Genomic DNA, 16,495 nt, shown 5'->3' with positions numbered 1-16,495 from the left:
TCCCTCAGCTCTTCAGCTCAAGGCTAGCACTCTACCACTTGAGCCACAGTGCCACCTCTGGCTTTTTTTCTTTTTGCTTATGTGGTGCTGGGGAATCGAACCCAGGGCCTCATGCATGCAAGGCAAGCGCTCCACCACTGAGCCATCTTCCCAGCCCTATCAAAGATTTTTTTGCATTGATTACAATGATCCTGTGATTTTTATTGATGATTTTATATACCATATTACATTTATTCATTTGCATAAGTTGAACCATCCTTGCACCCTTGAAATAAAACTACCTTGATCATGTTGTATGATCTTTTTATTGAATTTTATTTGCATGTATTTCATTGAAACTTTTTTTATCTGTGTTCATAAGGAAACTGATCTATGGTTTTCATTTTGTTACACATTATTTGGTTTTAGATTGAGTTATAATATTCCTTCCCTTTTTGTTTTGTGGGTAATTTGTGGAGCTGTGGTATTCTTTGAAAGTTTGGCAGAATTTAGCCAAGAATCCATCCAGTCCTGAGCTCTTCTTTGTTAAGAGACTACTGCAAACTCAGTACTCATTATAGATCTGTGTAAGTAGTTTATAACCTCTTGGTCCAATTTTAGTATGTCCTATGTGTCTAGAAATTTATCCATTTCTACTAGATTTGCAGCTTATTGGAATATAAGCTTTCAAAATATTCTGTTGATCCTCTGAATTTCAAGGGTGGTAGCTGTAATATTCCTCTTTTCATCTCTAAATTTTAATTTATTTGAGTTTTCTATCTCTTTGGGTTAGTTTGGTTAAGAGTTTGTCAGTCTTGGTTATCTTTTCAAAGAGAACAATTCTTTGTTTCATTGATTCTTTGTTTTGTTATTTTACTCTCCATTTCACTAACTTTTGCTCTTTTTTCCATCTTCTGGTTTTGATTATGATTTATTCTTGGTTTTGTAAGAGTTAAAGGTGCGTCATTAGGTTGATTTTAAAATGTAGACATTTTGTATCACCACATAGCTCTTGTAAGTTTATTTTTATTTTCATTTTCATATAAAAATTCTTAAATTTCCTCCTTTTTTGTGTATATGCATAAGTATTAGGGATTAAACTCAAGGCCTGGCCACTATCCCTTAGTTTTTTGTTCAAAGCTGAAAGTACTATCATTTGAGCCTTAGGTCTACTTCTGGCTTTCTGATGGTTAATTTCAGATAAGAGTCCCATAGACTTTTCTGGCTGGGTTGGCTTCAAACCACTATCTTCAGATCTCAGCCTCCTGCGAGGCAGGATTTTTTTTTTCAGTACCTTATTGATCATTCAAAAATGTATTCAATCTCTATGTGTTTGTAGTTTTTTTTTTGCTTTGATATCTAATTTTATTCTATTATCTGATATACAGGAAGTGATTACAGTTTTCTGGTATTTGTTAAGACTTTTTTTATGGCCTAAAATATGATTATTTTGGAAAAAGTTCCATGAGCTGCTGAGAAGAATGTGTTTTATTCATATGTTGCATGGAATATTGTGTAGATGTCTGTTTAGTGCATTCGCCCTGGTTTTAGTTTATACTCAAGTTTCTCTTGGTTATTTGATCTATTATTTGATGAAAGTGAGGTGTTGAAGTTACCCATTTATATATATATTTTTTTTTGTGTGGGGGGGAGGGGCGGTCCGGTCGTGGGCCTGGGCGCTATCCCTCAGCTCTTCAGCTCTAGGCTAGTGCTCTACCACTTGAACCACAGCGCCACTTCTGGCTTTTTTTGTCCTACTTATGCGGTGCTGAGGAATCGAACCCAGGGCCTCATGCATGCAAGGCAAGTGCTCTACCACTGAGCCACCTTCCCAGCCCCCCACTTATATTTTATCTGAACTTTTATACATTCCTTTATAGCGTTCTTTTGTGAAAATGAATATACCAATGTATGTGTAGACACACACACATACATACATATACCTTTATTCATATGAAGTGACCTTTTTTCTTCTGGTTTAGGTTGAAGTCTACTTTGTTAGACTTGAGTATAACTATTCTTACTTGCTTTCAGGTTCCATTTGTACAGTATATTGTTTTCCACCATTCTACTTTCACTTTATATGTGTCTTTGCCTATAAGATGTATCTCTGTGGATCAAAAATATTTGGATCTTGTTTTTAAGTATAACAATCTGGATCTTTTATGTTTATTTATTATTTATTTAACTTTTTGTGTGCTGGTCCTGTGGCCTGGATCCAGAGCCTGGACACTGTCCCTAAGCTTTGGTGCTCAAGGCTAGTGTCCTACCAGCTGATCCACAGCTCTACTTCCAGCTTTAGGTGGTTAATTGGAGGTAAGAGTTTCACAAACTTTCCTTCTTGGAGCTTCCTATGAACCTCGATGCTCAGATCTCAGCCTTCTGAGTAGCTAGAATTCTAGCTACAGGTGTGAGTCGTTGATTCCAATCTTTTAATTAGACAGTTAAGATCATTGACAATTTGAGTTATTGTACAAATATGTTTGCTGATTCCTGTTACCTCATTGGCTTTTTTCCTCCTGGTTTAATGAGTACTATTAGTTCTTCTCTTTTTTCTTTTTTTCTCCTTAGGGGTTTGCTAATTTACTGAATTGAGTGTATTCAGCTCTTTACTACAGAATTTTAAATTTGTTCCTTTTCAGAAATGTATTCTTTCCTGATTCTCTTACTTGTGACTATCGTCTTCATCTGTGTGTAGGTGTACATATGTTCAGTAGTGCTCACTTTAGTTGTGATGAATTGCTTACTTGTCTTTTTCTTGGAAGGTCCTTTTTTTGCTATTGATTTTAAAGGATAACGTTGCTGGAAATAGTAATATTGGCTGGCAGTTACTAACTTTCAAAGCTTGAAATATATCATTTTACACTTTCCTGGCTTTTAGGGTTTTTGCTGAGAGGTCTGATGTAATTCTAATGGGTTTGTAAGTTCATGTTTTATTTTGTAGCTTCCAGTGTTCTTTCTGTGTTCAGTAGTTCTTAGAATTTTGACTATAAAGTGATGTGGACAGGTTCTATTCTGATCATGTCTATTTAGGGTTCGATATGTTCTTGGATGTATTTGAATATCCATATTTTATCATATTTTACCAAATTTTCTGTGATAATTTCCTTGAAGACATTTTCTTTAGTTTGTGTTTCAGTTCCTTCTCCTACTCCATGGATGCTTAAATTTGGGTATTGATCAATATTGTCCCAAGGTTCTTGAAAATTGTAACCATGCTTGTTTATTGCTGTCAGAATACAAAATTTCCTCAGGTTTATCTTCAGTCTCTGATAGTCTTTTTTCCTTTTTGTCTAAGTTTATTGGTGATGCTTTTCATTGTGGTTATTCGATTTATTGACTTTTTCACTTTCAAGATTTGTGTGGGAGTTTTCTCCCAGAATCTCAGTATCCTTGTTGAACTACTCATCCATTTTTGCTACTTTCTCATCCATATCTTAAATTATCTTCCTTACATCATTCAACTATTAATTTTATTTTTTTAATTTGTATTTGAAAAGGCTAAAAACAGAGGACTTATAGTTACATAAGTCAGGCAAAGAATACATTTCCTTCTGGATAATGTCAGTTGTTTATTTTAATCTTCTTTGAGGTCATTGATAATTTTTTATATTAGTAAGTTTTTTTAATTGTGAAAATGTCATTGATAATTTTTATGTTTGGGGTGTGTGTGTGTGTGTGTGTGTGTGTGTGTGTGTGTGTGTGTGTGTGTGTGTGTGTGTGTGTGTGTGTGTGTGTGTGTGTGTGTGTGTGTGTGTGTGTGTGTGCGCGCACGCGCTGCTCCTGGGGCTTGATCTTGGGGCTAGGCGCTATTCTCAAGCTTTCTTTACTCAAGGCTATTGCTACCTCTTGAACCACAACTTCACTGCTGGCATTTTGCTGATTAATTGGAGATAAGAGTTTTGTGATCTTTATTGCATAGCTGGCTTTGAAATGTGATCCTCAGATCTCAGCCCTCTGTATAGTAGCTAAAATCATAGTTATGTGATCAGTGCCCTGCTTCACTGATAATTATTTTTTTTCCAGTCCTGGGACTTGAACTCAGGACCTGGGCACTATCCCTGAGCTTCTTTTGTTCAATGCTAATACTCTATCACTTGAGCCACAGCACCACTTCCAACTTTTTCTATTTATGTGGTAGTGAAGAATTGAACCCAGGGCTTCATGCATGCTAGGCAAGCACTCTACCACTAAGCCACATTCCCAGCCCCTTCATTGATTTGTTTTATTTTTTTGGTCCGGTTGTGGGGCCTGAACTCTGGGCCTGGGTGCTGTCCCTCAGCTCTTCAGCTCAAGGCTAGCACTCTACCACTTGAGCCACAGTGCCACTTCTGCCTTTTTTTTTCTTTTTGCTTATGTGTGCTGAGGAATCGAACCCAGGGCCTCAGGCATGCAAGGCAAGCGCTCTACCACTGAGCCACCTTCCCAGCTCCTTCACTGATAATTTTTTAAAGCAGATCTTTATTTCTTTGCCTGGTACTTCAGCCATTTCAGTATTTCTTGATTCATTTAAAGAGTCTTCACTTTGAGAGGAGGCATAATGCCTTTTTTATGTTTATGTTACTAGGTTGTGATTTGTGCATCTGTTGGGATGGATATATCTTTCAGTTTTGTTCATTTGACTTCTTAGCAAGCAGTCTTCTCTTGGTGGCTAAGTTTCCAGTACCACTCATATTGGCGAAAACAACCTTCCATAACAGCAACAACTGTGTGGCTCCACAGTTAACTCAGGGCCACACTAATCAATGATTAATGGTCAGTGTCAGGGCTGCAGTCACTTTAGAAGCGTCCCTCCTTTGCACACCTGGAGCCACTACTATCCCAATGAACTTTGCAGCCCATGGACTGGGCAGCTTTCTTCTTGCTTCATACCTTTTGTCTGTGCACCCAGAGCAACAAATACTGGAGCCTAGAGGTTCCTTTCTGCTTCCCACCCTCCTTCCCCCCTCCCCTGTCTGTAGATAGAATTAAATTGATAGGTACATGAGATCTAAACTAGAAACTAAACTGGGAAAATATGGTGATGCACCTTCTTGACTCAGTTTTCCAATCCTGCCTCTGTAGTGATCCATGCTGGAAATAGCATGGTCCACTGGACTTAAACTCAGAGTACTTGGTAGCAACCACTCCACAGGCCTGCTGAGACAAACCTTTTTTCTGGACAATGGCTTGGGCTAGATCTGTCAATTCTGCAGTGATTCATAGGTTTGTTCCTTTCCAGACCACAGAGTGTAAAACCTCAAAACCCCACACTGTTCAGAGCCTGAGCTCCCAATGACAGACTTCTCTGTGGGATCTGATTCTGGCCCTCCCCACAACTGCCTTTGCTGGCTATGTCCCTTTCAACACCCTCAGAGTAGCCCCAGGCAATTGTTGCTTGTTTCCAAGTCCATAGGCCCTATCCCTTTCAAGATGGTGCTTGACTGTAATTCAAAGAGATGTGAGGGGCAATGAAATGATTTCTTTTCCAAAGCTTTCCTATAAAGCAGGAGTCACTGTTGCACCAAATATCCGCACAGATTAAGACTTGTGAGAACTGATGATTTATACTTCAGTTAGGTTCTAGCATGTTGCAAGAGTGGCCTGGCTTATCTTATAGTTGTGACTTCTACTCCCTCCATCCCCTTTCTTTTTGGCTTTAGCTGGCCTGTTGCTCTATTTGTGACTCAAATCTGTACTTCATTGCCCAAATACTTCACACTCATTGAGTGCTTGGGAAGCTTCTATTCTGCAGTTTTATCTCGGACTCTGTGGTACTCTATACATATCTGTTGGACTTGATTGGTTCATAGTGTTTTTCAAGTATTTTATTTATTTTTTAATCTACTACGTAGATGGTTTTATTTTTGTTTTGGTAGTACTTGGATTTGAACTCAGGGCTGCACACTTGTTAAGCAATTGGTCTACTACTTAAATCACTACTTAAATCTAGCCCTCTTTGCTTTAGGTTATTTTTCTTATAGGGTAGCACATATATTTCTGGGCTGGCCATGGGCTGTTATCCTTCTATCTGTGTCTCTTACACAGCTAGGATTATAGGTATGTATCACCACGCAGAGCTTATTTGTTGAGTTTGATGAACTTTTGTCCAGGTTAGACTTGAACTTCAGTCTTCCCATTCTCTACTTTCCAAATAGCTAGGATTAAAAGCATGAGCCATCATTCCCAGTTGTATAGTTTTTTTTTTAACTCATTTTTGAAAGTGGGATATTGAAGTTTTCAACTAATATTTTTTTAGTTTTCTCTTCAGTTTTATCAGTTTATGCTTTACAAAATTTGGCTCTCTTGTTACTTGCTTATTAACTCTATGATTGTTAAGTCTAAATGATAGAGTGGTTCTTTTATCTTAGAAAATGTCTCTCTTAGCCAGGCACCACTCATGTCTGTAATCCTAGCTATTCAAGAGGCCGCTATCTAAGAACTGAGGTTCAAAGCCAGTATATGCAGGAAAGTTCGTGAGACTCATTCCAGTTAACTAGGAAAAGACATGGTGGAGCTGTGGCCCAAGTGGTAGTGCCAGCCTGGAGTAAAAATAATGCAAGCAAGAGCTCCTGAGTTCAAGCCCCAGTACTGGCATGCATGTGGCGTGCGCGCGCGCGCACACACACACACACACAAATGAAAGGAAGAAAAAGAGATGCTTTTCTTTGGCTCTAGTAACAATATTTGTCTAAAGATCTGCTTTGATGTTGATACAGTTCCTTGTTGATCACTGTGTGTACTATATAGTGTATCCTTACATCTTTTACTTCTAATCTGTTTAGTTCTATGAACCTTAGTCTGTTTTGCCAGTTTCTCATTTAATCAGAGTGTGCAAACCATTTAAATTTAATGTAATTACTGGCAAAGTAAGATTTATATTTGCCATTTTTCTGTAGGTCTTACATCCTCTACGTTCCTATATTCCTTTATATTCCTGTATTTCTATATTCCTCTTTCTTTCATATTAAATAGGTATTTTCTAAAGTATTATTTAAATTCCCATCTGATTCTTTTACTATTTATTTTTTGAGTTGTATCTTTAGTGGGTACCTTATGGATTATAGTTAATATTTTAATTTCTTTTTTTCTTTTTCTTTTGTGAACACACTGTACAGAGGGGTTACAATTACATGGGCAGGATAATGCGTACATTTCTTATCAAGCATTATAGCCTCCTCCTTTGTTTACCCATCACATCCCTTCCCAGCCTCCCCCCCCCAATATTTTAATTTCTAACAGTTTAGTTCAGATTAGTAACAACTTTAAAAATGCTCCTCAACTTAGGTTAAGACAATATCCCAGTAAACCTATTGTAAATTGTAAATTGAAAATAACATAAAATACATTTAATAAACGTAACCTATTGACCATGGTAGCTTAGCCAACAGTACACTCTGGATTATTGTTTTGTTTGCCCTTGTGATCAAGGGGCTGATTGGGAGCAGCAGTTCACAGCTGCTGCCCAGCTTAGAAAGAACTGATCTTGCTACCTATCTCTAGTCTGAGAGATGAAGGCTCAGAGTAGTTGCCACAAAGTGTGACCCCTAAAGAGTGATCCTCTAAATATGTATCATTTTTGTACCATCATGAAATTTAAAAAATGTACATTGAACCATTATGTCAGAAACCATCTTTATAAAAAAAAACCACCGTGCTCTTATATTGTTCTATTACTTCTCATTTTTTGCTCTTATTCTTATATAAATTACATTTTTGTAAATGGTGTATACAATATAGGTATATAATTAATGATTTATGCAGTTGTCTTTTAAATCAGGAGAAAATATCTTAACTCCCATTTATCTTTCTTATAATTTGTATGGAGTTACCTGTACTAATTCAGATTCTGTTTCTTCATATTGATTTGATTACTGTCTTATAAGTTAATCTGATATTTCTTCTGACTGAAGGAGTACAGTTTATATCTCTTCTATGATACATTAGCTAGTGAAAATTTCTTTCAGTTTTTATTTCTCCCTTATTCATTACAATTTTGCTGGACTTTAGAATTGTTTAATATTTTTTTCAGCTATTCAAGTATATCAGTCTTTTGCCTCTGATCTTTCTCATTATGTATGCATTGCCATGCTTGATAGTAATCCAATAGGTCTTTTATTCAGTTTTCTTTTTTTTTTTTTTTAAATCAGAGTAGGTTTTCAACTGGCTCATCTTCATATCCCTTTACTCTTTTTTCTGCCTTCTCAATATGCTGGTGATCCTCGGAAGTGAAATTTTATTTTTGTTACTATATTTTTCAACTAAAATTTTTCTATTTGATTACATATGATTTTTATCTTTTATTGATAGCTTTGTAGGAACATTAGCCTCTTACACTTTAGTTCTTTTTTATATTTTTTATACTTTAGTTCTTTATGCATGGTTTCCTTAGTTACTATATATATAATAATACAATATACATAATATTATATGCCATAATATTATATGGCTTACACCATACCAAAAATGTTCAAATAGAAAACTTTGCCAGACTGTAACTATCATTTCTTTTCTTTCATTTTGTTTAAGTCCTACTTTTGGACAATTTTCTCTCCCATTATCTATTTTATTTTGATCTCACTTTTTTTCTAGCTATTACTGAGCACTTTGAGACACTAGGGATACAAGCGTGAATAAGATTTGATCCTTGTTCCATAAGCTTATATTCAAGAAATGAAGACAGAAGAAATTTACAGTATAATCTCAGGGATAAAGCAGGACAGAGGATGACTAATACAGCGAGTAATAGATAGGGTGGTTAGGGATGGCCTTTTTGTATAAGTAGCAATATAGTAAAGACTTTAATGTGCATGAAGTAGCTCAGAGAAAGTCATAGGGAAGGAGAGGTAAAAGTACCAGCAAATATAAGTGTTCCAAAATATATGCAAGTTTGACAAAATCAAAAGCCAACAAAAATGCCAATGATGAGATAACATGAGAATGGACAAGAGGCTAGACCATAGTAAGGAGTTTGGGTTTTAGTCTGCATTTATTAGGAAGCCACTGATTTTTTTTTATTTTTAAATAATTTTTATTGAGATTTAGTGATTTCATAAATTTCACAGTTTTGTGAGATAGTGATACTTAAAGTCACAAATACATTTTAACCTTCACAAGGCACTATTGAAAAGTTTTAAGTAGAAGAGTTTTATGATATGCTTTCTTACTGACTGAAAACCTAAATCCATTTAGTAATATTGTATATGCGAGTATTTAGATTACCACTATGGAGGAGGTGTTCCCCCTCACTCAAAACAAAAACGAAACATATTACAAGGAAGAACTTTTTGCCTTTTTAACTATTAAAAACTAAAATTTTTGCTATGGTTTAAATTTTTTTCTTATGGTTCCTGATTACAGTTTTGTTGACTTGAATAATAATAGTCATTTTCAGGCAAATGTGGGGACTAATATGACAGTAATGTTTCTCATTCATTTAATACACATCAGTATTTACAATAATGTAACATGGGATTTGGCAGATCTACTAGTAGTCTTCCTCATGGTCCTTATGGTGTACAGTGGCATGCAGTAAAATGACCGGTCAGGGATGGTATATGCTCTGGGAGCAGAGGGCGGACAGGTCACTGAGAACAAACCGGTGATTTGGAATCATGAGCAAGACATTCAAACAGAGCCTCAGGTGAATTTATTTCTTTTTTTGTTTTTGTTTTTAATTTTAAATTTAATTTTATTGTCAAGGTGAAGTACAGAGGGGTTACATTTACATATGTAACTGTACCTTTTTTGTCAAGCATAGTTTGTTTCTGAATGCTTTGAAGACCAAATCTGAATTGATAATAAATTCTGTCAGTATGTGTCACACTGATAACACCTTGAGGGGTAGGTGTTTTTTTTTTTAATTGATTTTTTTTCTTCTTTTTGTGCTGGTCCTGGGGCTTGAACTGAAAACCTGTGAACTGTCCCTGAACTTAAAAGTCACTTGAGCCACAGCTCCACTTCTAGCTTTTTGCTGGTTTAATTGGAGATAAGAGTCTTCAGGAACTTTCCTTTCTTAGGCTGGCTTCAAACTGATCCTCAGATCTCAGTCTCCTGAATAGCTAGAACTACAGGTGTGAGCCACTGGCATCCAGCTAAGGCTCAGTTTTTAAGCTATAAAAAGAAAGGTATTTACATTTACATTTAGGGGAGTTCAAAGATTCATAGGTTTGAACTCTAGGCCTGAATGCTGTCCCTCAGCTCTTCAGCTCAAGGCTAGCACTCTACCACTTGAGCCACTGTACCACTTCCAGTTTTCTGAGTGGTTTATTGGAGATAAGAGTCTCATGGATTTTGCTGCCTGGGCTGGCTTTGAACTGCGATCCTCAGATCTCAGCCTCCTGAGTAGCTAGGATTAGAGGCATGAGCCACTGGTGCCTGGCTAAAGATTTGTATCTTTTCTGAGCTCTGCTATCAGCTGATTCATGGCTGCCTACCACACATTTCTCAGTGTCTTCTAGCTGTTAAATAAAGTTATTGGACTAATCAATAATATCCTGTCCAGCATTGCTTGATGAGATGATGATTCTAAGAGGGTTTTTTTTTAATGTATATTACTATATAGTTGAATGATATGTGGTATCTAGTTATACTTCATCTGGAACAATATCAAATTAAACTAAAACCGTTTTACCTGACATATACAATATAAAAAGAGAAAATCATATTCTCACAATGAATACACAGAGGAAGAGCCCAGCATAATATTCTAGTAGCTTCATTTGTTATAACACATGTCTTTGTCTCTATAGGGGGATCTTTGGATGTATATAGAAAAATTCCAGAGCATGTCCTTGGAAGAATTGCAGTAGCAGTAAGTAATATGACTTTGGTAATAGAAAACTTTCATAATTTAATCTTAACCCTATTTTTTTCTTTGACGGTCATGGGGCTTGACTTCAGCCCGGATGCTGTGTCTCAGCTCTTCAGCTCAAGGCTAGTGCTCTACCACTTGAGCCACAGCACCACTTACAGTTTTCTGGTGATTTATTGGAGACACGAGTCTCATGGACTTGTCTGTCCGGGCTGGCTTTGAATGGCGATCCTCAGATCTCAGCCTCCTGAATAGCTAGGATTACAGGCATGAGCCACCTGCGCCCAGCTCTTAACCCTATTCTTATTTCTTCAGGATGTTTATCTTTAAACCAAGCTGGCTGTCATGTCTTTCTTACCTTTCTTCTGCTTTCATCTTTTTCTTTTCTTCTTTTCATAAGCTGACTCTCAACATAGTCACCTGACATCCCTTAGGTTTAGTATTACCATTCTACTATCCTGAGTTTACTGGGATCTTAGTGCTAAGATTGACCAGTAGGATTTCTAGCTTTCCCCAAAAAGAAAATGGTTGGCAACATTTTTCTTTGTGGTTATTGGCATTATGATTAAGAAATAGTTTAAGAATTTAAACGACTAAAACAGTCTATAAAAGAGATTATTTTAAATGTTTTTGTTGTCATTTTGTGCTCTTGGTTTAAAAATTTTATCAACTCTCTATAGGAATGTACTCCTTTTGGGACTAAAATCCATTTTCCCATTTTTTGTGTTTTCTATAAGTAGATAAAATATATTAGCTAAATTACTATGTAAGTTTCAGATTTAAAATTTGGAATAACATGGGCTAGTGTCTAAGAGAAGTCATTGGGTGGTTAATAGTAAACAATTTCTAAGCCAAAGGTACTCTGATAACTTATGTAGTTTAATGCAGAACAAAGTGATTATATCATGTACCATTTAATTAAATGGCTTATTTTCACATTCATTATACATCAAACTGACAACTCAAATTCTTTAATCCAACATGGACACTTATTTAGTCTTAGTTCATTGTAATTCACAGCTTTCCTTTTTTCTTTCCAATTACTAGTGTGAACTGCCCAGGGTGATTAGAACTTTCTTTTCTGATGCTGTTGCTGCTGAGTAGCTTCTAATCTACATGTGGAGGCAGATTAGTTTGAAATTTGAGTACTTAAATCATTTTAGCTGAAAATAAAAATGTTTCATTTCTTCATCTGATCTCAGAGGAATGAATGCTTTGTGGCTTTTGGCAGTTTTGCTTCTAAAGTTTAATAACCTGTATATAAAGGGTGAAAAAAGGCAAGGGTTACAGTTGAGAAAGAAAAAAATATGTTCAAGTTCTATTCTCAGTTATCTATTGAACTTAGAAAAATGGAAATCTGCCTTCTTCAATAAAGAAGCATGTTCTTCCTAGACTTCATAAATCTTGCCTCCCTCTCACGCAGGGCATCCTGACAAGGCCACTGGGTTTTCAATTCTATTCGAGTTGGAAGACTGTGAAGTGAGTGGAGTCAGCTGGCAAACCCAACCTGCTTTAAATATAGGGCTTGCCTATTCTGTAATTGAAAATATGACAAAAATTAGGTCAGTGAAAGGCATTAAAAAGAAGTGCTATTCCAAGTCATTGTTTACATTTGTATATATACATTGGAGTATATACACAATTTAAATTAAGGATTGTTTTTGTTCTTTTTTTCCCCCAAAATGTATCTGATTTCCCCAGCTTTTGTCTTATCAGATAATAGTAAGAATCTTATGGCTGAAGTAGAATGCTTTTCTTCTATTTTGTAAACTCTGCCTATGTCCTAACTTTGCTCAGTGCCTCCATAGCATATTATTGTGTATAATCTGAACAAACTCCAAACTTGGATTTTTTTTTGTAGCTGGCAAATACAGCCTGGCACAGGGCTTATGCCTGTTGCTGGGAGGATTATACCTGTCATAGTAGGACTAGAGAATTGATGGGTTGTAGGTCATGGTTTCTAAAATACACATTCAAAAAGCTCAATGGAGTCCCTAATATCCTTGGTTATGTCTCCCAGAGTGTCCCCAAAATGGCATTACCATCTTCCTCTTGAGTTTCCTCAGTGAGGTAAAAAAGCAAGTGAATGTTGCTATAGCTCTTGCCAGGTCTAAAGCTATAGAAATTGGAAGGTGGGAAATAGTTGTATGTCATGTGTCAATCACCATTGAATGCTTGTATACAAACACATCAGTTCTGTAAAATGTGGATTATTGAACTATATTCTAGTATGCAAAAATGAAGTTCAGAAAAAAGTTTAAATAGCTTGTTTAATCAGTGCTAATTTAAACAGAAGACTGGTCCTTACTCTTTCACTCTAAGAATCTGAGAAAAAATTTAGGGAGGAATAAAAGGGAGAACTGGGTTAAAAACAAAAAAAGAGAAATATGAACAAGAATAATGAAGTAACAATTAGATGGGTTTTTTTTTGTCTTTTCTTTGAGATGGGATCTTATGTCACCGTTGTGTGCTGTTCTCAAACCCCTGGCTTAAGTAGTCCACATCAGCCTATGAGTACAGTCTTCAGGCATACACCAACCATGCCCAACTTTCAGATTTGTTTTAGAACCATGTTTAGGTTATCTCTTCTCTCCAAGTTAACTTTATTTTACAGGCTCTAATAACCTGGTGTGTAAGACAATTGCATACTTCCAAGGTTCACTGTAGGCTGGACCCCTTTCAGCCTCTATAAGCTGTGCTTCAAATTTTCTCTTGTATGGCAAGAAAAAAATTTTTTCCTTGAAGAAATCCATGTACACTAACTTATTTCTGCCTCTTAAACTTGCTCCTGATTTTTATTCACTATCCATTTGAATCTGGTCTCCTATAAAGAAAAACACCCGTCTGCCTTTCCCTAGCACCTAACACATTTTTCCTCTCATTTCTGAAGAGTGACATTGTGTACTATATTTTGAGTGCTAATGTTGATTGAAGTTGTCCCTGAAAGAATGTGCACTTGACATGTCAAGGAGTGAGTGATTGACAGCAGATATAAGTACTTTTTGTGTCAAGGTTTTGTCAATTCATTGTTGTAAACCAAGCCTACTGAATACCAATAATACTCTAGATTTTCAAAAGGCAGATTTCTGCTTCTCTAGTGTACTGATGCTGATATGCTTTAAAGAAAAATGAAAATACAGTTTATTTTGACAGAGTATATTATTTTCTTCTTTGAATCTCTTAAGAAAATTTATAATTTTAGCAAATATGGTGAAATCAGTACAGTATTTGTTTTGCCTGACAATCTAAATATCTTGGATTGTATCCCCTTTGGTTTCCCTCCTTTCCCCCCTCCCTCCCCTTGTATGTGTGTGGGTTTTGTTTTTTTTTTTTTTTTTTACCATTTTCTGTTGAATCAGAGTTAATGATAGACCATCTGTAACACAGTTTATTGTATATGACTCAGCTTCTCAATTGAGATGTTTAACCATATATCCCCTGGACTCAAAAGACCATTGCTTCTCTGCTAAATAAAATGAGCTCCTTGGGGCTGGGAAGGTGGCTCAGTGGTAGAGCGCTTGCCTTACATGCATGAGGCCCTGGGTTCGATTCCTCAGCACCGCATAAGCAAAAAGAATCAGCACCACATAAGCAAAAAGAAAAAAGCTGGAAGTGGTACTGTGGCTCAAGTGGTAGAGCGCTAGCCTTGAGCTGAAGAGCTAAGGGACAGCGCCCAGGCCCAGAGTTCAGGCCCCACGACCGGACCCAAAAAATAAAATAAAATAAAATGAGCTCCTTCTATGACAAAGTTTTTTATTGTTGATGTTATTTTTTTAAATATTTTTGTTTTATTTACTCCTGTTAAAAAATTTTCATTAATATATTTCTAAAATATATGGTAATTTTTTGTTGACACAGTAATATGTATTTTAGGATACATCAGGACATATCAATACATGTATACAGTTTATAACGTGTTATTAATATTTTTGTTTTCTTTTTATGTCTTACTGTTCAGAATGTGTACTTTATTATAATGTTAGTTATTCCAAACTCTGGAAGAAATCATTTGGCACAAACTATTCTTTTCTTTTAGATAAATATGTAATAGAATTAATCATTCTATGTTAGCAACTCTTTCAGTACATTCTACTGTGAGAACTTAAAATGGGCTAGTCTCCTCCACTCAGCACTTATATAAACCACCCAGTCACTTCTCCTTTGGATAGGTTTTCTTGTCCCCATAGCCCAGACTCATCTAAAACTCTCTGTAATATGAGGTACTTTTAAAAACTTTTAGTAAGTTTGACGTAATTGTGGTTTGTTTACTTCCTTTAATTATGAAGTCAATTTAAATTTTAAATTCATAATCCATGTGCATACAAAGCCAGTAATTGTGACTAAAACACATACATCTTCTACAATATTTTTCTCATGAAGATTTTGTTTTTTGTTTTTTGTTTTTTTTTTTTTGGTCAGCCCTGGGGTTTGAACTCTGGGCCTGGGTATTGTCCCTGAGCTCTTCAGCTCAAGGCAAGCACTCTACCACTTGAACCACAGCACCATTTCTGGTTTTCTGATGGTTAATTGGAGATAAGAGTCTCATGGACTTTCCTACCTGGGTTGGCTTTGAACCTGGATCCTCAAATCTCAGCCTCCTGAGTAGTTAGGATTACAGGTGTGAGCCACTGGTGCCCGGCTTATATGAAGATTTTGAAAGCTTTATTTTAAAAAATAATTCTCGATGCTGAGGAGCAAACCCTGAGAAAGTACTGCAACAGAGAGCCATTTCCCCAGTCTGTGAAGATTTTAATGGCAACCCCTGACTAAATTTTGAGCATAGAAGTAGCACCTGTAACTTGTTTCCCTAGGGTCTTTAAAACATTTTTTCCCCTTTTGTATTTTATTTAATTATTCTTAACTCGGGCTACTAAAGAAAAAAATTTCAATTGGATTTATATATTAATTTTTTTTTCATTTCATTTTCTTGATCTGCACTTTTAGTATTGCTTTGACCCACCAAATTGGCTCGTGACGATCATTTAATGTGTATTGTTCTTTCCTAGAACAGTAAACTTAACATAGAGTTATGTGATTTCTTTGTATTTTTTGTTTTGTTTTGTTTTCCAATACTAGAGTTTGAACCCAAGGCCTTGTACTTACCTGGTAAGTGTTTTACCACTTGTCACATCCCTAACCCTTTTGCTTTAGTTATTTTTCAGATAGGGTCTTATGCTTTTTGCCTCAGATGGCCTGAGACTACAATCCTTCTATTCTTCCTTAGTAGCTGAGATTACTTCTATGAACCACCATGCCATACTTACTCTTTGGGGCAATGTCTTCCTAATGTTTTTAGCTCAGGTTGTCCTTGAATCATTATGCTCCTATCCCCAGCTCCTAAGTAGCTAGGATTACAGACACAAATCACTATACCCGGCTAAAAAAATATTTTTAAGGATCTTTTATAGCCAGGTGCTAGTGGCTCATGCCTGTAATCCTAGCTACTCAGGACTCTGAGATCTGAGGATTGCAGTTCAAAGCCAGTCTAGGCAGAAAAGTCTGTGAGATTCTGATCTCCAATTTGCCACCAGAAAACCAGAAGTGGTGTGTGGCTCGAGTGGTAGAGCACTGGCCTTGAGCTGAGTTCAATCCCTCGTACCAGTCTTGAGCTGAAGAGCTCAGGGACAGCACCCAGGCCCAGATTTCAAGCCCCACGACTGACAAGACAAAAAAACAAACAAACAAAGAAAAAACACTTTTTCTTTTGAGATTATATTATACTTT

The 16,495-nt window shown here is 36.3% G+C and overlaps 1 protein-coding gene across 1 annotated transcript in view; it reads left to right on the top strand.

Moving 5' to 3' along the window:
* Window positions 1-16,495, top strand: part of Map2k5 (mitogen-activated protein kinase kinase 5) — a 264,967-nt gene that overhangs the window by 105,459 nt on the left and 143,013 nt on the right. The window contains exon 12 of the mRNA XM_013009900.1: window positions 10,710-10,771. Coding sequence (XP_012865354.1) covers window positions 10,710-10,771 — 62 coding nt within the window. The remainder of the gene's footprint in view (window positions 1-10,709; window positions 10,772-16,495) is intronic.

This window comes from Dipodomys ordii, unplaced genomic scaffold, assembly GCF_000151885.1.
Source record: "Dipodomys ordii isolate 6190 unplaced genomic scaffold, Dord_2.0 Scaffold11, whole genome shotgun sequence".
NCBI lineage: Eukaryota > Metazoa > Chordata > Mammalia > Rodentia > Heteromyidae > Dipodomys > Dipodomys ordii.
Note: the sequence above shows the minus strand (reverse complement) of the source record. Positions and strands in the feature narration are given on the sequence as shown.